The sequence below is a fragment of the Micrasema longulum genome, unplaced genomic scaffold (genome assembly GCF_059751315.1).
Source record: "Micrasema longulum isolate JH-2025_06_02 unplaced genomic scaffold, ASM5975131v1 h1tg001983l, whole genome shotgun sequence".
NCBI lineage: Eukaryota > Metazoa > Arthropoda > Insecta > Trichoptera > Brachycentridae > Micrasema > Micrasema longulum.
The window spans coordinates 30,579-57,526 of NW_028279154.1; the positions used below are offsets into that span (position 1 = coordinate 30,579).

The 26,948-nt window shown below is 31.5% G+C and overlaps 1 protein-coding gene across 3 annotated transcripts in view; it reads left to right on the forward strand.

Moving 5' to 3' along the window:
• The window catches only part of LOC148273329 (glutamate receptor ionotropic, kainate 2-like), a 53,945-nt gene that overhangs the window by 25,667 nt on the left and 1,330 nt on the right, over window positions 1–26,948 (forward strand). Inside the window, exons 5-11 of one of the 3 annotated variants that reach the window (XM_088238881.1) lie at window positions 8,688–9,119; window positions 10,599–10,822; window positions 13,879–14,016; window positions 19,537–19,735; window positions 21,036–21,267; window positions 22,561–22,676; window positions 22,801–22,959. In XM_088238881.1, coding sequence (XP_088095007.1) covers window positions 8,688–9,119; window positions 10,599–10,822; window positions 13,879–14,016; window positions 19,537–19,735; window positions 21,036–21,267; window positions 22,561–22,676; window positions 22,801–22,959 — 1,500 coding nt within the window. Of the gene's footprint in view, window positions 1–8,687; window positions 9,120–10,598; window positions 10,823–13,878; window positions 14,017–17,551; window positions 17,690–19,536; window positions 19,736–21,035; window positions 21,268–22,560; window positions 22,677–22,800; window positions 22,960–26,948 lie in introns of all 3 variants that reach the window. The other 2 variants (XM_088238880.1, XM_088238882.1) reach the window with 2 other exon arrangements.

Consider the following 26,948-nt stretch of genomic DNA (forward strand, 5'->3'; position numbering starts at 1 on the left):
ACGAATTATAATTTTTTTGGAGTCTAGTAGTAGGCACAGCTAGCTTATATTTTTTTTCTCGCGTTGAACCTATGGAAATCTCTGTTCCCCTTAAAAACATCAATATTTTTGTGTATGTAGATCAAGTTTTATTATTTGTAGATTTTTGTAACCAAAAATTGCACGTCTTCTTTGCTGCCGGCAAGAAACATGGCATCAACAGCATACAGAAGACAATTAATAGTTATGTAGGGTTCATAGTCCATAATCGATGACACAAATGTGCTAAAACGTTTCACCTAAAATAGTGTGATGACTGAGGTAAGAAATGTCATCATTTTTTGTAGAATCCAATACAACATACTGTTATGCAACTCTAACAGTATTGCACATAAATCGGGAGCATCATTCTGCAGTACAATCACATCGTCCTTATCATGAAGAAATGAACTACAAAGGAACACCGCCTATAAAAAGACCGCAGGGCGTGGCAACGCCAGTCAGTCAGCCAAACAAGTTTAGTTCAGTCAGTCAGACCAACTCGACGAAGTCAATCAATTCCAGAATGTAGTTCAAGTGCAGTCTCTTCAACCCATCATCGCCGCTACGCTCGCGCTACACAACCAAGTGCTGTATCTTATTTGCCATGTAATAAATACGCATTAAACAGCAACCTCGTGTCTTCTCTGTCAATTTATAACTATGGTAGGAACTCCAACTCTCAACAACCTGAATCACAAAGTTAAACTGCTCATTTTTGCTCTCATTTTTAAATCTTTCAGTTCTTACATAGTACAAGTTTACAAAATGTGAATAAAAGCACTGCTGGTATTTTAAGACAGGAAATGGTGAGTTCAAGTATTATATAATATGCTCGTTTGTTTTTATGTTGTCAGATAATCAATTTGCAAATTTAATTGGACTGGAAATGAAAAATCGAGAGCATCGCGTGTAAAAACTGTATACCACGTTACTCAATGCCATTGGATGGAAAATACGTTGCGCAGAATTTATTTCTCCAAACCAAGAACCGTTTGATTATTTTCCGGTAAACCGTTTAACAGACGGAAAATTCTAATGGAAGTATTTATTAAGCTCGCTCTGTCGAGAGAATTAAATTATTTCATCGTTTTGTTGTTTATTCTAGAATGCGATAAAATAACTGTGAATTTGTACATTTTAATCTAGAATTAAAGTTATACTTTCTATAGTTGACAATTTGTACAGAAAATATATTTCTTCAATCGTATAATTTGGTTTTGCAATAAAAACAAAGGTAGATTTATTTTTTATTTTTTTAAAAAAGGAATAACTTACTTAGCTTCCCTTTTGAGGCTTGTCAGCAGGTGAGATTGGAGGGATATGAAAGGAAGAATAGTAAAATACCCACAAAACCCAGACCATTTCAGAAAATAACCTTTTTTGAGTTTTTTTCTTGCAACTGGCGGGAATCGAACCCGCGACGCTAGTTTCACAGTTGGCCGTCTAACCAACTGCGCCACGGTACCGGTCATTGAAGTAAAAAAATGAAAAAACTCAACATTTTCAAAATTTATTTATTTAATATTACAACAGAAATTAAGAACATTTTATAGAAGGGAATATTGAAGTCAAAATATCTGCCGGGCTTATGACTTGTCGTTAACGGGTTTAAGAGGCCATTTTACACAATTTGTACCATTCACAATTTTGCCTATATTTAGGCATACATATTTCTTAAATTCTTTATATGTTGATCGTTGTGAAGTAAAAGAGATAAAATGTTTATCAACGCGGGTGACATTCTTATTATTATTCCTTGTACCTTCTATGTTCTCTTCTATAAATTGTGCTTCATCTCTGTTGTATTATATATATTTAAATCACTTCCAAAGGGGTTGAATATTTATTTATTTGACAATGAAGAAGTTCAGTACTACGAAGAATGGAAAAAAAAATTCTTCGTCAATTGGAAAAATTAGAGAATTTAATTGTACAGCGATGTTTCTCGAAAATGCACGATAAAAATAATAAAAACTAACTCATTTTAACTACGTCGCAAGTTCTTTAGAATCAGTTACAGCGTTGTTACGTATTGTGATAGATTTCCGGCTTCCGGTTGCCATATTTTTTTATGTTTAGTGTATTTTTACGCTACAGGGCTCTACTTTTAAATGTCAGCAGAATTCATGGACGAGAACTTGTGACGTCACAGGCGGAAAATTAAAAAATCACAGCGAAGGTAATTCGATATTTAAAAGTATATATAAACATGATGGTTACAATATTCATGGTTATAAACATTTTTTTTAAACCATTGAACTTTTGTTTACGCATTACCTATTGCGGACTGTAAATATATGGAAGAATAATATTGCAAAAGATTTGTTAATTAAATAAAAACCAGATAGGCGCTAAACTGCCGATATGCACAAAAAAATAAGTCTGTATCATCTGCAGAAGCCATATTCAGAAAGCGAATTGCCTGATTAATAAATGAATGCAGACCCATTATTGATTTTATTATTCACTTATATTATTTTACTTTATTAAAATTCAGGATGAAAGAAAAGTATCCTATTTTACCTCTCACCTTTCTGGATCCTATGCAAAAAGTATGTTAATCGGTCGCTCCGTTGAGACGTAAAGAAAACACAAACGAACAATCACACACTCTTTCGCTTTTATAATATCTATTACCAATAGAAATAGAAGTTGTATTTCTGTAAATGTTATTTTTTATATTTTCTACAACTTTTTCTTTCTTCCTTTTTATACTCTTTTTCTTACAAGTAATCACAAAACTTGTACTAAAATTATAAAAAATAAAAATATTTAGTGTTTTAAGTCTTGAACACTCTGGATTTTAATGATCTCAGTCAAATTGTGTCACATGTCAATTGTAAAAGACAATGGCTGTCTAAATCACGTGTCAAACTAAATCTCTTCTTTTGTCTCTTACATTCACAGTGTAATGAAGTTTGTAGTAATAATATTTTGTCTCAGGCCTTCAGTGGCTTTATTTTGTAACTTTTTGTTTCGTAAATTCATTCGTATCTTATGAGAGAGAACGAGAGCGAAATATGATTTTGAATGCGTTCAAATGAAATAGAAATATGTCAAATAAACGAACTTGCAAAACGAAATTGTGACAGAATAAGCCTGCAGAACTTTTTCTAGAACTGGTCGTTAAACATACTTCGCACACGATAAAGACAGCTTGCTGTTATATGCTGGACCCAGTAGCTTGAATTTTCATTGCTGTGAATGCTAGCGACGCTAAGCATTCTTGTTGTGTAGCCGTATTACATATTATTGGTCAAAGACTCGGTTGATCGGTGATTAGTAAATACATAATCTATATGTAAAAAGGCAATGTTCGTAAGTGTGTTCTCAATAGACTAAATAACTACTGGACCGATTAACGTGCGGTTTTCAGCGAAATGTAGATCTTTGCCATGAGCATATTTATAACTCTTTATTCAATTTATTAAGAAGAAAAAAGTTAGGAGCCTGTTTTATTTATCGTTTACCAGGGTTTCATTTGACAAAAATGCAAGTACTAAAAAATTGGTAGGATTTTACTTTTTTGTATTTAAAAAGTTTGTTTTTGAATGTTTACGAATAACGTTCGTTTTTTATGGATGCCAATCAGATGCTCTTCTTATATTCCTTATAATCTCTTCCTATTTACTTCCTTTTACTGGATTTTTAGTAATACTACAGCAAAATTGAATACAATTTTAAAAATCGTATTCCTATACAAAGTGTACCTCTGTTGGTAGGAAGAGCAGAGTTTGACACTTGCAAAAAATAATTCTACATTTTAAAATGACTTATTTTGTGTTAACGCTAGAATACTGTTTCATAATTTGGAAAACTTCTGAATCGACCCACATCCTTGAAATAGAAAAAGTTCAAAAGCGATTTTTGCGATACTTATATCTTAAAGAAAAAAATAGTATCCATCATTATTTCAAGCAAGGATGCTGGATTACAACACCCTCGAATTTCGTCAGCAAATTTTTCTTAGGAAAAATTACCATAAGCTGATTTCTAGAAGTATATAATATAACAACAACAAACAATCACGCCGTTTCCCCGTAAGGGTAGACAGAGAGGATAGAACGCCACATCACTCTATCTTTGCATACAGATCTCGCTTCCATACATCTTCTCATGCATTCTACATTCATACATCTTCTCATGCACGCGCGCCGATTATTCCGACTTTTGACATATCCATCTTTAAGTATTTGTTGGATTTGGTCATGCCATGTCTTTCTCGGTCTTCCTCTATTTCTGCATCCATCAACATTCGCATTGTAAATATTCTTAGCCGTTCTTTCGCTGTCCATTCGTTCTACATGTCCAAACCAGCGCAGAGCTCCTTTCTTGAATTTGTCGATAATGCATAAGGTACGGATCTTAACATTTGTGCATCTATCGTACATAGTTTTACCACACATTTGCCTGAAAGATCGCATTTTGACAGCATTCAGCCTACTTTCATCCGTTTTTCCAAGTCCATACTTCACTCCCATATACCAGGCTCGGGACCAGGACTCCGTTGTGAACTGTTAATTTTGCCTCTTGCGACAAACATTTATTTGCCAAGGTTGATTTAAGTGCACCGTTTACTCTGTTCTCGGCACTCACCCTCCTTTCAATATACTTCACAGTCATTTCATCCCTAGTAAACATACTTCCCAGATACACAAATTCCTCTACTTGTTTTAGTATAGCTCCATTCATAGTGATTTCACATCTAGTCATACTTTCAATTCTTTCAAAAACCTTCACATTCGATTTATCGACATTCATCAGCAAATCGCTTCGCTTGCATACATCGTAGATCTTTGTTACCAAGAATTGCAGTTCCTTTTTGCTGTTAGCAAGAAGCACGGCATCGTCAGCATACAAAAGACAATTGACATTTAAATCACCCATTTTCGCTCCCATTCATAAGCCGTTCAGTACTTTCATGCAGTTATCGATATACACGTTGAACAGCCATGGTGACATCACACATCCCTGTTTCATTCTTTTATGAATATGTATAATCCAAATATACTGAAAGGGATCAATTTGTATGTTCCCAATAATTATACTAGAGCGAGATTCCATGCACTGTTTTATACACCCAGAAGCCGTACAAATGCAAATCAGAATTCACCCATTAATAAGACAATTCAATTGCTGCATACGGTTTCTGCGGCTAGTATGAATATTTTTTATTGTACATATCAGCAGTTCAGCAGCTATCTGCTTTCTACGAATTACTTTCTAACTTATGTTGACAGTCTGCATTACGTAATGGGTTAAACAGCCCGTAAAGTAATGTAGACTACAATTGATCAATAAATAAATAAATTATGATGAAAATTAAAAAAAATAAATATTTGATCCAGGCATATTTCTTGTGTAATACAAGTTCTAGAAAATACAACCCCGCCCAATCAACATAAAAATAATTTCCGGTTGATAAAACGAATGTACATAGTTCTAAAACTTTACAGTGAGTCAAAATAGAATTCATGAATATTTAACCAATTCACGTAAGTCTGCTGTCGAAACACAACAATATATTAGAAATTATTCAAAACATTCACGATGTTTTGAAGTTTGTACCAAGTTGCAAATTTGGCAAGGGGTTTTAAGATACCATAAAACAATACAAGCATAATGACAAGAAAATATGTAAGTAATGCATGAAGATTAAATGTGACACATAAATTTAAAAAGTACCAGGTTTTTTGTAGCATTTCTTGCTCAATCTTGATCATTTTTTAAAATTGTTTTAATGAATGGTGCGACATCAATTGTCTTTAACTAAACATTGACAAATGTAAAATAATATCTTTCTCGCGACGAATAAAACCTATACAATTCAACTACAAACTAAAAAATACTTCCCTTTCAATGGTTTCGTCAATAAAGGATCTTGGCATGACTTTAGATAGTAAACACATTGATAATGTTGTAAACTAATCTCTCAAACTTCTCGGTTTTATCAATAGAGTGACGGCGGACTTCAAAAATATAAATACTATCAAAACTCTTTATTGCTCACTAGTTCGACCCCATCTAGAATACGCTTCTCCTATTTAGTCTCCATTCTATAGGACTCATATTGACCATATCGAGTCTGTCCAACACCGTTTTTTAAGAAAAGTGGCATGGTTGCTCGGATTAAAAAGGGGTAATTATTCCTATTTCGAAATAGAGCAATCTCTTAATCTGTCTTCATTGGAGAGACGTAGAACTGAGATGGACCTTATATGCATTTTCAAAATACTTAATGCTTTAAGTGATGTCCCATCTCTGTTGCAATCAATTTCTTTTCATGTTCCCAACCGTGTCACCAGAAGTCAAAATCTGCTATTTATAAAATCTTCCAAGAGCAACTTTGGTTTTTATGCCCCAATGTCCAGAATTTGCAGATTAGTCAATTCGTCACACGACTTGGAATTCTTTGGGATAGATCTTCTGGCTTTTCGTAGATCTCTTCGCGACTAAACATTGTGGGATGAAGTTGGATTGGCATGGTTTAGCTCAAAGTTTTTGGTCTTTCGTTTTTTTAAATATATTGTATACAATTATTGTTTTGCCTTTGTTTGTCTTTGCTAAATAGTTTTATGTTCTTTTTGTTCAGTTTCTTGCATTTATGTTTCTTCATTTATGTTGAAATTGGCTTAGGCCGTATATATAATAAATAAATAAATAAATTTCAATAATTTAGACACAAAGCGTATAACTCACTGGATTGGCATTTTCTTGATAATATTTTATTTTAAATATCAATCTGAAAGCAAACTTATTTTAAGTTTCCAACCGTGTACCAAGAAGTCAAAATTTCCTATTTATCAAATATTTTAAGAGAAACTTTTGTCTTTTTTCCCCAGTTTCTAGAATGTGTAGATTAGTCACTTGTCAATTCGTCGCACAATTTGAAGTTCTTTGGGGATATCTCTCCCTCACTAAACAGTGAGGTATGATGAAGGGTTGGTCTTGCTTAGCTTGTGATCAGTAGATCGTGTATTTTCAATATTATTATATTTATTTATTATACGGCACATGTGTCTTTTACAATATAACAATAACGAAGAACATCGACCGATCTTATGACTTTATATAAAATAATAAAACCAATGTTTGATACCCCTGATCTACTGAAATTGATTTCATTCTATGTACCACCTAGATTAAGCAGAACATCTACAATATTTTATTGTCAAAATTCTCGAACGGTAGCTCAATATAACTCACCTATTGTTAGATTACAGAATACCGGGAATGAATATGCATCACATTTTGATATATTTAGTTTATCTCTGCATAACTTAAAAAATAAAGTGACCAACATATTTTTATCAAAAAGAGCAAATCATCTTCAGAAGATTGGGTTGGAATAGTTATAATTTGATTGATTAATGTATTTTGTTATTGTATAATTTCTTTAAAATATGTATGTATTTCAAGTAATTAATAATGTGTACAGTACGAGTATATTAATATTTCATACTCGATTTTTTTTATTTTTATTTCTAAGCACTCTTTATACCACATATATGTAAATGGCAGAAATGCCGTATATAAGTAAATAAATAAATATAATAAGTAAGTAAGATATACAAAAATCAAAAAACAATATTAAAACATGGGTATAAAAAGAAAAATTAAAAACAAAATAAAATAAACACGTATGTATGTCAGCATACAAAAGATATAAAAAAGTCGGTATATTATGAATACAAAAATGAGTTAACACCAGACCATTAGCATAAGTAGCTTTTGCAAATAATTAGTTAATCGTTACTATAGAACATAATAAAATATAACTGTATATCTTTATATATACATATAACTCCTCTGTACGTTTGATGTCACTGAACTCCTCCTAAACGGATTAATCGATTTACGCGCGGTTTTCAGAGAAACATAGATTTTTGAACTGTGCGTGTTCGTAGATATTAAAATCTTCAATCTTACATGTAAAAAAAGATGTAAGGAGAGTACATGTTTTATTTATCGATCTAACAGGGTTGCATTCGTAAAGAGAATGCGTTTACGAAAAATGGAAAGATGTTGGTTTTTTGTGTAAAAAAAAAGTTTGTTTTTGAATGTTTTGTGGATATCAATCAGATTCTTTTCTTAAATTCCTTATAATTTCTACCCATTTATTTCTTTATACTTGATTTTTGAACATTTTTAAAAATCGTATTCCTACATAAGTACACCCCTTTGTTGGTGAGAAGACTGTGACGTTTGCAAAAAGGGGGGCATATTTGAAAAATTATTTATTTTATGTTTTGGAATTCAACCATAAACAAATATCAAGGTACCTACTTAAATTCAATATTTGAATATTAACAATTTTAAGTTTTGGAATTAAATCACAAACAAGTATCTAGGTACCTATTTATCAATAAAAAGTCTTTTGTCAACGTTCGGGCAGGACAACGTCTGTCATGTCCGCTAGTACGAGTATAATATAAATATACTGTATAAGTACATTATTTTATTTATTTAATTTCTTTTTTTTGTGTTCTGTTTGATACTTATACATAACTTTTATAGTATTTATCATAAGTGTTGTAATTACAAACAAAATTAAATTAAATAAAATATTAAAAAAAATTCGGGATCATCTCTCATCTACTATCAAAAAAATTTGTTTTTAACTCTGGTTCCTTGGTTTACGTAGGTTTTACTCTGTTTTTTTGTAGATCGCGTCCGAGGGCCTAACAGGAATGATGAAGTTTGACGAAGATGGTAAAAGAAAAGAATTCATATTGGATATTGTTGAACTTTCAAAGAATGGATTCAAAAAGATTGGCTTCTGGGATGCAATAAAGGGCGTCAATTACACCAGAACCACTGGAGAAGTCCTCGATATCCTAGCTGAAAAATGGCAGAACAAAACTTTTATTGTAACATCGAGACTCGGTGCGCCATTTTTAATGCTGAGGGAATCTAAAAATGGAGAAACATTGGTGGGGAATAACCGATTTGAAGGATATTCGTTGGATCTTATTGATGGGATATCAAAAATCTTGAATTTTTCGTACGTGTTTGAGCTGGCACCCGACGGACGATACGGGTCGTATAATAAGGACACCAAAAAGTGGGATGGTCTTGTAAGGGAGCTACTTGATAGGGTAAGTTTTAGTGACATAAAGGGATTACACATACACATGCATTACACACATGATGCATCTGTATATGTCTGTTTATACAATTATTAGAATCGATTTCCATTTTGCCAAACTTAATAAGGTACCCTTATGCGTCCTTAAATCAATATTGCCAAAACAACACAATTGACATCCAATTTTAACATTAAAACTGATAAAACCACAATCATCCTCAATTTTAACGCATTTCAACAAATTTGAGTTTGCCGAGTAGATTAATAAACTGGCTTTTTGATTATATATGCAAGATTTATTTGAATTATTGTTATATCTTTGAAATATATCGGTAAAGTTATCAAACATAGGGGTTTCCAGACATTTGAATATCATTGTACGAGTATATAAGGCATGTTAAAACAACGACTGCAATCTCCACCATTGGCGTTGGTCTGAAATAAGTTAAATAAAAATACGATGTTTAAGACTCGTGTGTCTGTCGTGTAACACGAGTGTACATTGGATACAAGACTTGACATATCTCTCATATGTTTATTTAAATGATGAATTTGATTGTTTAAAAATTTAAATGAACATTTTCACTCAAGATTTGGAAAGTAAAATCTGTAATTAACAAATAAGTAATATTTAAAAAAAATACGTGAATGAAAAAGGCGCCTATACAACAATAAATCGGTTCAACTGTGTAAGAGACAGCAAGAAGATAGCACTTATAATAAGGAAGACACAGACGCTGTTCTGTAGCCGGTGTTTGTGTGAAACAGATTCTCTAGGTTATTGACAGTGCGGGAGAGTGCACGTTAGTTAATTAACCAGCGTATTTCTGATTTTTAAATTATTTTGGTTCACAGGTTGAGATTATGTTGTTATTTGTGTAAATTATGGAAAAAGAATTTTCAAACAGTATTTCTCTTGTATTTTTTTTCAAATATCTGAACTTTAAAATATTCCTTCTTTTGCTTGATGAAACACGTTACCTAATATATTTTTTAGCACAGCTTTTTAAGATTAAAAAACAATGCAATGTGTTAACTGGCCACTTAAACCAGCCAAAAACAGGTCATAAGCCCTGTAAATGCACGGAATTATGCTATTATTGCGGACAAAATTTCCAGGAAAAGTTATCTCGCGATGGATAGAAGTTAATTGGCCACTAAAATCGTGTGATCTGACACCTCTGGACTTTTTTCTTTTAGAGTTGTTGAAGAAAAAAAGGAATGCAAATAATCCACATATAATTTTGGGGCTTAAACCGGAAATTCGACGTGTTTTGACAAAATTCATCCACAATTATGTCAAAATGTGATAAAAATTTCGTGGAAAGGGTGAACATTTGCCAACAAAGCCAAGGTGTTCCACGTGTAACCTTTATGTAAATATTAAACAATGAAAAGTAAATTCAAATCAACATTCAACTGCACAGATTTAATAAAAAAATAAAATTCAACAAAATAACGAAAATTAATGATTATCCGTTCAATACAGAAAGCAGATCTGGCAATTTGTGACCTGACCATTACATACGATCGCCGAACAGCTGTTGACTTCACAATGCCATTTATGACTCTTGGCATTAGCATACTCTTCGCCAAAGCTGACAAGAAAGATCCTGATCTTTTCTCATTTCTGTCACCCCTTTCCATTGAAGTGTGGATTTACATGGCTACTGCATATTTAGGAATCTCTGTATTGCTGTTTATTCTTGGAAGGTAAGATTTAATTCAATTACTTAATTTAATTTTAAGATATTTACTACAGAAATAGAGGACATTTTAGACAAGGGAGTTTGGAAGTCTATTTTAGATATAGGCAGATAGTAAATGTTTCTAAGTAAAATGGCCACTTTAACAAACCCCGTTAATACCTAGACTTTAACATTCCCTTCTTTAAAATTGTATTTATCGCTGTTGTACTACGAAAATATTAATAAATCCCTAGGGGGTGAAATTCATAGGTTGTCTAGGAAAATTTGGACAAATCGAAATTTTGTTAATTAAATGTTTAATTATCTTGTTTTATTTTGAAAAAAAAGGGACTAATTGAAAATGGCCAGCAAACACAATATTTGGGTAAATATTAAGAACACGAATATTAATTTGAAAAATTGTAATATGGTGTTCGAATTATCATGAAAAATTAAAAAAATACCACTCAACCATAACTTAATTTCCATTTTTAAATGGTAAGTTTTTTACGAATCTTAGAAACTTGCCCTCCTAATTGAAATATTTTGAAAAAAAATATTTAATTTAAAAAAAATATACGGGGTTTGAGTTTTCCAATAATAATTTAAAAGCTGTATCAAAATAATCCTATTATGTTTAAAGGTAAAGCTGAACATTAATAAATTGAAATTATTTATAGAACTTTTACGTGGAACATTAATGAAATAATCTCAAGAAAATATGTCTGTGCTTGACAAGTTCTTTTGATAACGTTTTAGCATACTAGGAAAATATAATTAGTAATTACTCTGTTCTTCAATATTTTGGGTAAAACGTAATTAAACTTAATTAAAAAAGAAAATCCAAACAGTTCTAATTACACTTCTTCCTTTTTGTTTAATTACCCAATGCTGAGTGTCGTGGTATGATAGAATGTTAAGCACTTGGTATAATATAGTACGGAGTTTGCCTCTTTTCCCCTTAGTCGCGATCACAAAACATAATGGTCTAAAAAATGTGATATTGATGTTATTTTTTTTTTTTTTTCCTTTTTATTTTTTTTTGCACCACAACAGACCAGGAGGCAGAATTACAGTGGTGAATTATATCACAGAACACCCAGACTTGAGAAAAATCACATTTTTAAATTTTTTTGTGTTCTCACCGGGAATCGAACCCGGAACCTTCCGAGCGTGAGTCAAGCGTCTTGACCACTACACCATGGAGGCCGCCAATGATGTTTTTTAAATTTATTTTATATGTTTATTTTAGTAGGGAACGAACCTTTCTACATATTTATAGCAAACATATTACATGAACTAAGGTCCAATTACAGGTATCTACAAACTGTACAAAGTATATAAAGGTATACTGTGACGAAAATATTTTAAGTACGCACTTTGTTACACGGGTTTGCTGCAATAGCAACACGCAATAATTTTTTTTCTGAGGATTTTTTTTATATCTTTCTTTTCAATAAGGAAATATCACGTACTGCGAATACCGATAAGAATAAATGAAATGGATTTAAAATGATTAGTTTTATTTAAAAAATCAGTATATATTGTTGAGAAATGTTTTCATTTAAAACATAAAAAAAAAAATATGTAACTTGAAAAACGCGACATGTTTGGCATTGATAGTGTTACGTCAATAATTGTGACGATGTTCTAAAAAAACTTGAATGGTTTGGAACAAAGTTGAAAATTAACATTAATTGTGACGTATTAGGGGTGTGACCAATGCAATGACCGTTTTTGCGGGAAATCAAAATTACAAATTTAAAAATATTTTTTATGTTACTAATATGAAGCAAAAAATTTTTTTTTACTGTAGGGTATTTCATAGAACCCTTAATTCATTAAAAATGAAAAAAAAAACTGAAGTATACACATAAAATGTTCACAGTGAAGGTTGAGTAGGTGTGGCTAAGGAAGGAAAAAGGGCTTTATGTGTGGGTTTAAAAAGTGGGAAATATTATTCAAAATAGGACTATTGCTTAGATTTATTTGATTATTAATGTTGAGAAGTATACGAGATGTGAAGAAATACTTCGTCCTGTAGGAGGTAAATTAAGAGTGGACTGTGTTGTTGGGAAAGAAAGGTTGCGCAACTCCATTAACTTGTTGATGATGAAGCGTGACGTGTGCTGGAACCTGGTGGAGAAGCTGGCGGTCTCGCGACGCTGGCACAGTTTGCTTGTTGAATGTTGTTTGAGTTGGTGTTGGGAGCACTTCACATTTTTGATGTTAGTTCAGTACTACAGATTTAATGTTTTTTCCGGCGCTCACACGTATAATTATTGTTGCGTGGAGTGCGCTAGGAAAATGAGATCGACGGGTAGGTAGATAAATATTTGGTTGAGAGTTGGGCCAAAAATCAATAGTATTTTAATCGTTATTTACAGCCTTTCGATTATTTCCAAACTTTGAGGAGCGCATCATTTTTATTAGTGAGTAAAATTTCAATACCATCTTCAAAGTTAAATGATTGATTATTTATAACAACATGTTCGCAAACTCAAAAAAAACACTTTTTTTGAGACATTTATTATGTTTTTTCTCTAGTTTTCAATATATGTGATGTTTTCTGATATAAAATTAATTGCAGTCATCACAAGTTAAAACTGCCCGATTTATTTATTTTTTTAGTTTTCTGTTTTGTATTTTTTAGTATATTTTATATATTGTTGTTTGTGTAAAACGCTGTCTATATATTTGTCAAAAATACTTCTCCATGGTCGATCAATATTAACAATGAGATTGAAATATTTTTAGAAGCGAAACAATACAAATGATTTTGTCACAGATTGAAGAATTAAAGAAAAAATATGGATATTCAAAATTGGAAAAATGTTGAATGTTACACAGTGTGCAGAGTGGCCATTTAAATAAGCCAATGATATTTTTAAGTCCTACCACCTTAACTTCCATATTCCAAAAATAATATCCATCTCTGTTGTGATATGTTAAGAACATTTTTTTTACACGTTCTTTCATTATTGTTTTATTGCGTTTATCAATTACGCTCTTAGTGAGAATGCAAATCGAAATTCCTGTTCTTTTTCTTATTCACATGAAAGAGTTGTTATGCCTCTCTAGGATGTCACCTAAAGAATGGCTGAACCCCCATCCTTGCAAAAAGGACCCCGAGGAGTTGGAAAACACGTGGAATCTGCTGAACTGCCTTTGGCTGACCCTCGGGTCTCTCATGGCTCAGGGTTGTGACCTGATGCCAAAGTAAGGCTTGGAGAAGGTCGCAAAAGGTTCCTAAGCCAGAAAGTTTGAAAGGAGTAAAGAAGACACACATCCAAAACAAAATACCCTTATTTGATGAAATTTAAATAATGTAATTCAACATAAAATTATATATCTGGGTATGACAAGATTTACTATTTTAAAGATCAATAAAATTAGAGGTACGGAGAAAAAATTTACGCAGGTTTTAAAATGGTTTTTAAATGTTCTTTGTCGTTTAAAAACCCTTATTTATATAAAAATAATAGTAAAACAACTTTGTCTTAACCAATCAATTTTTTTTCTACTCACCGGTTTCAAAGCTTCACAAAGCTTATTTATCAAACATACTATTTTTAAATTCAACACTTAGTAGACACTGTTTAAATAACAAAGTATAAGATTCGTTATTAAATTATACCTTACTCAATCTTATATTTACTCTTATCCGCGACTTAAAGAGTAAATATATATATATGTACATACATAATATAAACATATCACTTTTTGGAAAGAGGAAACAAATTTTATTATTTAAATATAAGATGAAGTCTTAAGTATAAACCCGTATTAATTTAAAATTGTAAAAAAGTGACATTTCCCTATTGTTGATTTTAAACAAATTGGTGTGGACAATTACTGTTTTCACAAAAACACCGTATTTTTACCAGTAAATTTAAGGTACATACAATTTTTTAAGAAGCATTTGAATAGAAATATTGTATGAACGCATAAACAGATAATAATAAAATCCAATAGTATTGGTCTACGAACATTTGGACAAACTCAAATATTGTAATGAAACCAACTGCTCTAAGAAGAAGTTTAAAAATTGAAAAATTGTTTTCAGGCGTTGCCTAGTATGTGAAATAATTCTGTCAGATAAATCTCTTCGCAACAATAAAGGTTTCAGCTCTTTAACTTTACTAAAATCAACAAATGGAAGAATTGAAGAAATATGGATGGTCAAACATAGGCAAAATGGTGAATGTTACACAGCCAATGACATGTCATAAGCCCTGTAAATGCCTTGACTTCCATATTCCTTTATTTAAGATATTCTCCGTCCCTGTTGTAATTTGTTAACCAATAGTATTGCTTTGGAAAATTTTGGACATATGATGTTCTTAGAACGAGATCTTCAGTTAAAAATTAAAAATTAGTAAAAGTCTGCCCAGATTTACCGTAAAATATTTTTTTAAATATATATTCAATTCATGATTTCAAAATTTAATGGTATTTTGTCCAGTGGTATTTTTTGTGTAGTCTGAACTAAATATACTAGCATTGTTGGTGTTGTTCGCGTGACCCTCATCCTTGAATACCAGTTGGTATAATTTGACCATTTTAACTGTTACACTTTGTACCAATAGATAGTGAGCTGCTTTGGTGTTTCATCAATATATCTATGTACTGTCGTTGTTGTTTTTTTTATCATACATGTGTAATGTGTTGCGCAATATAATAAGATAAACAGTACTATACAATGTATATCTTTATATAATCGAGTTGCGTATGCCTTAAGATAATTAGACATTGATTAATTATATCTTCAACTAATATTACGCAATTTTTGTAAATGGTAGATTTACAGATTATGAAGGTAAATTCTTATTTTTAGAGGCAGGGGTTATTGCTATTCAAGCTCTTGAAGTCACTGCGACTTGTGAAGATCTATTCTGACGGGTCCACGTCAATGGTTCTCGCCCTCTAAGCTAGGTTTATAAAAAGCCTAGCTACTGTGTGGAAGTCAAGAGTTAAAATTTTGCCAAATCTCCCCTTCCAAGCCCCCAGGTCTATAAAGAGCCTGGCTACTGTTTGGAAGGCGAGATTTTACATTTCGCTAAATCTCTCCCTACAAACCCAGGTCCATAAAGAGCCTGGCTACCGTCTGGAAGGCGAGAGTTTACATTTTACTCAATCTTCCCCTCTAAGCCCTGATCCGTAAAGTATCGGGCTATTTGGTAGGGGCAAGTTCTTTAATATCCTCAGGTTTAACCAGTGGTATCCCGAAGATGAGGCTCCTTTTACGATGTAAAGCAATACATTCACAAAGAATGTGTATCGGTGTTTCCTCATCTGAACTGCAGAACCTACATCTAGAAGTTTCGGAAAGGTTTATTCTAGAAAGGTGTTTGTTTTAAGGGCTCTAGTGATAACCCTCACATGATTATCATTAAGGCTTATACAATTTCATAATAAAAAGATATCAGCGTTGTATTAACATGATAATCAAATAATTTTAAAAATGAAATAAAATCAAAATTTGTTGATTTGATTGTAACATTATACATAAAAAGTAAATCATTTAACAGAAAATCTTCAAAACGTTTTTTCTGATTTCTGAAAACAACATTCAAGACTAATTTATTTATTTATTTTGTTAATAAACGCCCAAAAGGCCTTTACAAAAAATAAAAATAAAACAATGCTAACACACTAAATAACAAACACAGAATATACAGAAAAAATGTGTGAAATTAGTTAGAAAGAATATAAAAAAGTTTTACAAAGTAAAAAAAAACAATAATAACAAAGGTATGCAAGAAGAAACAGTAAGCATATAAACAACAAATGCAAAGATATAATAAGCTGATTAAATAAATTCTGTAAAGCAAACACAGTAAATAAATCATTGTTACGGTAAGAAAAATGACAAATTTAACAAGTAAGCATATATTATCGCAAAAAAAGAAGAAATAAAAATATGTTTATATGAAATGCGTATTTGCCAATACTACAATTCGATTTTAATAATTTCAATAGTAAAAAATAAAAAGCAAGTTTAAGGTAATAAAAATAAACAGGTTTTTTTTTTTTTTTTTAATTTATGGAATTGAATTGTCAATAATAGTTTGACAAACAGCCACAAATAAACTTGATATTGTGGACTTATAATATGATAAAGAATTGGACAGAATGTCTGCAGCCGATCCATAAATGTTACCTAACCAATGCAGTCTCTGTATCAATGAATTGTTTTTTTGGTTGGAAGAAGTACTGGAGCAATGAAACAATAATTGACATTTAAACTGATGGAAGAACAGTTATTCTATTATAAACTATGACAAAGATTATAATTGGTAGGTTTTAGAAAGAAACCATTTTTTTTATTCAAGTAGTGAACGTGTTACAGAAAATAGTTTTGTAAGGTGTCACCCTTTTAAGTGATTTATTCAAAACTTACTAACATAAATCAAACATTCTATAACTATTCATATTGATGAATGGAACGATCAGAATCATTTTGATTTATTTTTCTAGTTTAAATGTGCTGTGTGAAAAACGAAAAATATTAATCCATGGCAAAACTCATAACTAATTAATTACTTTGACATTACCTCGTTCCTTCTACACACCCCAGAAGACAAACTATACCATTGGAACTTTCCAAAAACGTGATACTTTAAATATAGATTAATTCTCTATAAAAACATGGATTTATATTTTTCAGAGCAGTGCTCATTTAATTTATTTTAACACTTGTCCACGTCAAACTAATTTCGGCAATCTGGTGTCGCCTCCCTCCTCCTCGCAGGATGTCCCCGAAAGAGTGGTCCAACCCTCACCCCTGCGATAGCAACAACCCTGAACTGGAAAATATCCTGACCCTGATGAACTCCATGTGGCTGATGATGGGAAGCTTACTGCAACAGGGTTCTGACATCATGCCAAAGTAGGAGATGACCCGTTCTGTTTTGCTGTTTTGACTAGCTTGCGTTAGTTTAGAACGTAGTTTACCTGCATCTAGATGTAGAAATCCAATTTACCATTGTTTAAATGCAAAAGTTTCTCGTCTAATCGATCAATGTGCAAGAACTTTGATTTATAAAGTTTAAGGCACTTTTAAATTTAAAAATAATATATACACTTCTTAAGAAGCAAAATTTTATTAAAGTGAGGAAATACAGCCATAGAATTACGTTTATAACACTGAAACCTTGTTTTATAAAGTTGTTTTTGAACTGTTTCATAATAAAACGGTGCAAAAAAAAAAAAAAAAAATCAATATTAATTTACCAGTGCGTCATAGTAATAAAATTAAAACTTTCATTATTGGAATGCCTTAAATCGCTTTTTGACTTCTTTGGCATATGATATTATGATTGATAATATACAATATTAATTGGTACAATTTTTCAAAAAACAAGGACAATATAAATAGAAAACTATTCATTTTTTTTAAAATCCCGAATTAATTTTTATATAAAAACCTATCCAGCGTTGTAATTTTTTAAGTTTATTTTTTACACAGTACTGTGTAAAACGTTACTTCAGTGTAAAAAAGAGATTCAAGTGTATATATAGAACCAAACTAATCTATGCAGATGTACCAGTTACTTGTGACTTTATAAAAAAGGAGATAGATCAGCACCGCGGAGCGAAAAAGGAACCTTATATTTAAATTACTTTCTTCAGAAAGGCTTATCTAGTTATTCAGATTTATGAGTAATGTGTGGAAAATTTAAAAAAAATCCATTTAATTATGATCATACCAAGAATCGAATCTGGAACCAGCATGAGCGAAGTAAGCGTCTTTGCCAAATTGCGATGCAACAATTATTTATGCCATTTGCTTTTCCGTTAAGCTGTGAATTTATCAGGTGCTTTTAAATTGGCTTATAAACAAACAAAAAAATGCAACGTTTAAATTAAATAAATTACAAATATGTGCAAACTTAAGAATAAATATGTAAGTACGAAACGCTGACAAAGGCCTAAAAATCACAATTTTAGCTCAATGTATATAAGCTTATAATAATTCATACCTTAACATATAACGTGTTTGATGCATGCATAATTGAGAAATATTAACACATATTTTGAGATAACCGGCATTCAGAAATGAGGTAAGTTAAGATTTTATTATTTATTCATTTCAATTAGCTAAAAATCTTGATATCGGTACAAGTATGTAATAATGACTTTTATCTCTAATAAATTATTTCAGTAAGCTTAATTTTTGGGGCTAAGATAATTTTATTATAACTAAATATGTTTTTTTGAGCCAACATGTACAGTCTATTCCTTATTGTAAATTAAGACTCACGCAGATATATTTATTTTGCATAGCTCTGCAATTCTTTAACGCATTTTTTAAAGACAATATTATTGTACACATCACGCAAATAAGAAAATAGCTTCTTTTTAAAATGATTTATTTAAAAAAAAAATAACGTTTATGTTTTTATATTATCATTTTCAAAAATTTTCAGTAGCCTTTAATAATTTTTTTAAAATGTATACCCAGACGACGCAGATCATGACACCGTGTTTTTTTGCTTTTGTTTTTGTAATAGCGTATTTTTTATATGTACTATTTGATCTTTAAAGCAAAAAATATGGGGAAAGCCCTATAGTGTAAAAAAATAATATAAAAGCGTCAAAGTAAAAAATGCGATTCAAAATGTACGTTTGGGTTTAAAAGAGAGAAATTGAATTATTAAGTTATGAAAGTTGCATTATGTAAATATATGTAGAGCTACTTTTTGGTATTTTTACTCACCATTTTTAAATAAACAGGGCTGTTTCCACAAGAATGGTGGCAGGAATGTGGTGGTTCTTTACCCTGATCATGATCTCCTCATACACTGCCAATCTTGCCGCCTTCTTGACCAACGAGAGGATGGATGCCACTATAGGAAGCGCTGAAGATTTGGCCAAACAGACTAAAATCAAGTATGGGGCTGTTGCTGGAGGATCGACTTCAAGTTTCTTTAAGGTGACTTATTATTACTGGTAGATATCTCAACAATGACGTTTTTAGGATAAACATGAAGAATTTTTAAAAAAGAGAATGAAATGTTTATGAGAAGAAAATTTGAAGTAGATATTGTGCTCAAGAACTGTCGTTGTTATTATCATTATTTATTTAATTATTTATTTATTTACACTCTTTATCAAAATACAATTCCATGTTCACTTTGCCCTGCTAACAAGGGTACATACCCCGTTCCAAGCTAGGCAATTACATTTTAATATATTATAATAGTTAACAAATTAATATAGAGCACAGACAAACAAAATATAAACTTATTCGGATACACATTTTGATTCATATACATACAGACATACACATATTTACACACATTTATATAAATATACACATATATACATATGTAAACATACATACATTCATAAAAACATAGACAATTTATTTATGCGAAACTTCATTGTTGTCATCAATAAATGTATTTTTTTTAAAATTAATCCTTATTTTTTATATTTTATTTTTGACATCCAGTAAGGTTTTCCAATCCGTGGAATGCATCAACTTTCCTGACTCCCTACGACCAATGTCATGAAAGAGCGAGGTCAACACCTTCCGTAACTTGACAACACTCCCGTCTTTCCACGATTCTGGCAAAAGGTTATGGGCCTTTTTGCCTACGTTATAGTGTTGTCTCGATGCCAGAACAGTGTTGACCCCTTCACTTAGTATCAGATCCCTATTAGAGTATCTTGTATTATGGTTGTGGTTGACGCTTGGGTAAATGTTTCTCTTTATGTGTGTAACCACTACCGTTCTCAATATATACCGTTGAATAATATTCAGTGCTCTGAATTCTTTGAAGAGCAAGTCACTTGGATAACGAAATGTTTTTTTTAAATGACTCGGATTAAAGATTTCATTATATATTCATTACATATTTAATTATTTTGTTAATGTTCATTTTATTTGCCATTTTGTCTTTATATATTCTCCATATTTAAGCAGGATGAATGAGAAATACAACCAAAACACTGAAAAAATATTTTTGACTTAATGGCTTCTTATATGTAAAAACCCTTACAAAATTAATTGGAGACTAGTCGGCCACGTGATATACTGGTTGATGATATTGTCTTTTGTCTGAGATTTCAAATTAGATTCCAGAATGGCCAGAAGTAAAATATTTGTCTAATTATAAGAGCAGTAATCTAGTCCTTTCACAAAGGCCATGGCCAGTATTCAAACATGATATATCTCATCATTTTTATAGCTCCTTCTAAAACACTTAATTTCTTCAATTTGATTTTAGGATTCTAATTTTTCAACATACAAACGTATGTGGGCAGCTATGGAGTCAACCAGACCTTCTGTGTTTGTAAAGACTAATGATGAAGGAAGAGAAAGAGTGTCTAAAGGCAAGAGACTATATGCCTTCATTATGGAGTCTACGTCAATTGAGTATATCGTGGAAAGGCACTGCGATCTTCAGCAGATTGGCGGTCAATTAGATAGCAAGGGATATGGGATTGCCATGCCAATGAGTGAGATCCTATTTTATTAATTAATCACCATTTCATTTATATCGCATCATCGTAAATACTTAGATAAGGCATTTATTAGTTAATATCGCTTCACTCTACATTCATCTTCCATTCATTACAAAGTATGCTTTTCTAGATTTATTTTCAAATTATTACAAAAGATTAATCATTTTCTATCATAATCACTATTAAAACGTTTTAATAAAATAATTAACGGGCCCTTATTTAACATTTCTTGCCAGTAGCTCAATCACAAATAACTATCAACGTGCTAATAAGCGACGTGATAACAAATTCTAACCGAAGTTGTTTATCGTATTCGCGATCACAATGGAACATCCGTGGAACACCTAATATTAAATGTTAAAATATTTACGTTTTGCGACGTATAATACTGCTGCGCAATAATATATTTGAATTTCACCGATGTAAATATGGAAAACAATCCAAAACTGATATTTTTATTTATTTTTAAAAACCACTCTGCATTGAACAATACGAAAAAACGATAAATACATATTTTTATATTAACTTACCTTGATTAATATGAAACTCAATAAACAATACTAATTTGTACTTCATAGTCCTAACGCTCCTATATACCTGCGTGAAAAATTTCAACGCTTTTCAGTTCATGGTTAACCTCTTCGTTCTCATTCTCAAGGCACTCTCTTAATATCCATACACAATTCCTCTTTCTTCTCTAACTCATATAGTGTCCATGCGGCTCGACTGTGGAATCATCTCCCATCCACCATCAAAGATGTTACTACATTATCTCTGTTTAATCACGTCTGAAGAAACATCTCCTTTCTCTTCCTTAATCTTTCCTCCTTTCCTTTTTCCTCTTTCCTCTTTTTTCCCTTTTCCCATTGAGTAATAGTTTTGATTTAAGGTGATTTATAAACAAATACGTTTATTTCTATTTTTATACATTTTTAACTTTTTAATCCTTTTTTTTTTCTATTAAATATGTCCTGTAACTTGAATTATAAAAATAAAACTTTTATTTTATTGGTCGGTTGGAAGAAATCGCCATTTGGCAATAAGCCCGCCAATGTACAAATAACATTATGTACAAAAAGTTAAATAAATAATTCATGGTTGGTCGAAAAAATAGGCCCAGGGAAGATTTAAAAGGGACGAAGATTTAAATTATCAAATACGAACAATATTAATTGAAGCTTGTACGAATTATTTTAAAATTTATACGATAATTAGAATAATGGATAAAGCCAGTTTATGCAAAGTAACATAAAAAAATGTTTGTTTTTTAAAATTTGATTTTTATAGATTCTCCGTACCGGACAGCCATAAGTGGAGCGGTTTTGAAAATGCAAGAAGAAGGAAAATTGCATCAACTGAAAACAAAATGGTGGAAAGAGATGTACGGCGGAGGATCATGTAAGGTAAGGATGGCAATTGAAAATATCTGCCTGTTTCTCGAATTACCCAAAAAACACATGGATAGTATATTCAAAGCTTCAGAGTTGGAAACACGATTAGTTTTTAATTAAAATCGCTCTTTTTTAGGATGATTCTGGAGGAGACGACGCAGCCAGTGCAGCAGAACTCGGTATAGAGAATGTAGGAGGTGTCTTCGTTGTACTTGGAAGCGGTTGTGGCATAGCATTCTTCATTGCAGTTATGGAGTTTCTCTGGAATGTTCGAAAAGTCGCTGTTGAAGAAAAGGTAAAAGGCTTTCTCCAATTTTTATTTTGCAACATGCACTGTCTTTAAATAGTGCCATTACGTAATTTTCAAGCTGAGTGAGGCAGAGAGAGTAGATGTTTTGGCATAGATAGGTGCAATCGTTTTTCTATTTTTTATTTTTTTTGGTTTTGTCATTAAATTATTTATTCTGTGTTTTTAGTTATAAAAACAGTGTGAAAACCAGTTACTTATCTTACAACTTCAAAAAGCAAAAGAAATACTTCTTTTCATAAAAAAAATCTTTCGGATACCACTTCACATACATAATCTAAAAGAATAATAAAACTTAATAATGTTGTTTTCCAGGTTATGCGACTGCTTTGTTCACACTCTATTTCGACGTTTCGGATTGCATTACAGCGTCTCCCATCAGAGTTGACATGTATTCATCCTTAATGATGTTTAATCTACTTAGTTTGATGGAACAATAACCGGTTTTATCGCTCTCGCGACCTCTTTAGACTATCATGGTTTTCAAAAAAATGTACACAATGCGTAAACTGTGAAATTTGTATTGAAGGAGTATTTTATAAAAAAAGTTGAAGGTGTTTTACTGAATGGTTTGTATGAAAATTGTACCAGTCTAACTATTTCACGTGAGTGATGAAACTGGTTATTGGTTCATTAAATTAAGTAGATTAGAGACAACCGGTTATTTATTTTAAATAATATTTTGTTAATTACAATGAATCAAGAAATTTCATGAACCAATTTGAATGTTTTATTCAAGAAAATGTGAAAAGAATCACATTAAAAAAAAATACAGTAACATTGGAGAAAACATACGAGATTTTAATTATCAAATACGAGTACCAACAATATTAATTGAAGCGTGTACGAATTATTTTCAAATTTATACGATAATTAGAATAATGGATAAAGCCAGTTTATGCAAAGTCCGCGGAACGATTACGGAAGAGATCTTAGTTTCCAACAAATCATAACGTTCAAGATAGCATACTAAGCTGGATCCTTCGGCTCTTTTAATTAAGAGATTTTTTGCATTTTTTCGCGTAAGTGCAATTAGGAATGAAGTAAAAGCGGACTTGCTTTTTCCCCTAATGGCATCCGCCCACAGAAGGGTTGTCTAGGAATATGGAATATGAAGAAGAGACACTCATTTTCCCTTCCACTTCGATGTTCATTACTAAAACTAAAGCGAGAAAGTCACAAGAACTTTCAAAGGTATCTTAAAAATTAAAAAGGTAGTGATAACATTTTTTAAATATGGGAGTTGAATTATTTTTAACCTAGCTATTAAGTAGGTACAATGTTTGTATTTACTTTAAAGGGATGGTTATTTATGTTTTCTTAAAAAAACTTCATAATATTGGTATTGATTTATTTATTAATTTTTTCACATTATGTAAAAACAATAAACAAATAATTTGAATTTATTGCAACAGAGAGGGAAAACATAATTGAAAAGGGAATATGGAAGTAAAGGCATTTATAGGGCTTATGACCTGTCATTGGCTGGTTTAAGTGGCCACTTTACACACTTCGACTTTTGTGAAGTAAAGGAGCTGAGACATTTTACTAGGCAACGCCTGAAAACTATTTTAAGTCAACAGATGGAAGAGTTGAGGAAACGTGGATGTTTAAACATGGGAAGAATGGTGAATGTTACACAGTGTGTAAAGTGGCTACTTAAACCAGCCAATGACAGCTCATAAGCCCTGTAAATGCCTAGACCTCCATATTCCCTTAACAATAACGTTTTATCTATCAGTTACAATAAATATGAATAACTCCCTAGGGAGGATATCCAGCCAGTCTGCAAGCATTTGGACATACTCAAACTTTTTTGACCCCCCAGTTTATATGCCTTTACCAGCTGAGACAAATTAAATGCATACGCAAAAGATTGACGGTTGATGCCGCCCGTAATTAATAAATGCGTTAGTAGTGTCCAGAGTCGATTATTGAAATGGTATCTATGCAGGTTTACCAATGAACAAAATGACTCGCCTGCAGTCTGTATTAAATGCTGCAGCGATACTTATTTTCGGAATTTCTAAGTTCAGTCATATAATTCCACTATTTTGCGAATTACACTGGCTACGTTTTCCTCAGAATGTGAAATACAAACTCTGTTGACTTATATATATATCACTGCACAACTCTACTCCGGAATATCTAAGGGAACTGTGCGTTCCAAATGAACTAGCTGGCATGCGTCTTACGCTTAGATCAGCTACGTCTACGGCGAGGGAAAAAGTTATTATACCTCTACTTAAACATCGCACTAAATTCAGTGAACGCGCTTTTGCGATCGCAGGCCCTATGGCATATAATGCTCTCCCAGCAGAGGTGTGAGGCTGTGAAAGTGAAGTGATGTTTTGGAAAAAACTTAAAATTCACTTGTTCTCTAAATTGTTTGAATAAATCCGTAGCATGTGGTAACAAAATACATTGTTTTAATTAAATTACAAATTTACAAGCTTCAATCAAATTTATTTATTTATAGAATCACTATGTAGGCGCCCTTAAGGTATTATTTTACAAAAATGTATTAGTTATCCATAATAATAATTATATCCTTGCCGAGGACACTTAAAATTATACTTTTTTTACATGTGTGAATATTTGTATATCTCTGTAGAAGACTTAATATACATAGACAAATTACAAAATGTTAAAATAGTTGGCCCTCGGGTGCGATACCCTACCGATACCACACCATAAGGATACAACTCGCATCTATCTTGGTACAGGTTTACCTACATAGATCGATGCAACAAAAAACTAATATTGGGAAATCTACATAGCACATTGTACTGTACTATTAGTGGTCATATATAAATATTTTTTAATGTACACATTGCATTTATATTATTTTTGCTATGGAAATGTAATTTTTTTTTAAAATACCTAATAAAGATTAAAGATAATTATATAGATTACTAGCAGACCCGGCAGACGTTGTCCTGCCCGAAAGTTGGCAAAAGACTTTTCATTGATAAGTAGGTACTTAGGTACTTGCTTGTAATTAAATTACACAACTAAAAATTGTTAATATTCAAATATTGAATTTAAGTAGGTACCTAGGTAATTGTTTATGGTTGAATTCCAAAACATAAAATAAATATTTTTCGAATTCGAATATGGCATTATTTTTGCAAACGTCAAACTCCGGTCTTCTCACCAACAAAGGGGTGAACTTATGTAAGAATACGATTTTTAAAAATTTATTGAATTAAATATTATTTTAGTATTACAAAAAATCCAATAAAAATAAATAAATAGGTTGAAATTTTAAGGAATTAAAGAAAATAATCTGATTCAAATCCACAAAAAATTAATGCTGTTTGTTTACATCCGATAACAAAAAAAAATTTACACACTAAAAAACAACATCCTTAATTTTTTTTTTGTACATGTATTCTCCTCAAATGCAACCCTGGTAGATCGATGAATAAAACATTTGTGCTCCTTACTTCCTTTTGACATATTAGATTGATGATTTTGATACCTACGAACACGCACAGCGCAAAGATCTTTATTTCTCTGAAAACCGCACGTAAATCGGTTGAGCCGTTTAGGAAAAGCTCAGTGACATCGCACGTACAGAGGAATTATATATATAAAGATTATTATATAAAGTGGGAACTTGAGTTCGTGTTCTATTTTCGTGACTGTCAGCGATTTTAATATCCGCTTGTGTCAGCACTTTGGCATTAGTTATTTGAATGGTTTAATCATCAATTGTTTACACACCGGAATTAAATTATTCAATTTTCGCATTGTTCTTAAGCTGGTCGTAGGTTATATGACAGTGGAGATTGATTTTGGGTAAATTCTACCTATTTTTAATTTAAAAAAAATTCTCGCACCCGTTCTGAAACTCAAATTAGATAAATGAAACATTTTATTTTAAAAATCAGTTTGGAGCAATAGCCATTTGGCAAAAAGCCCGCCAATTAATGATTAATAAATCATTGATTTGGTATTGAAAAAAGTTATTC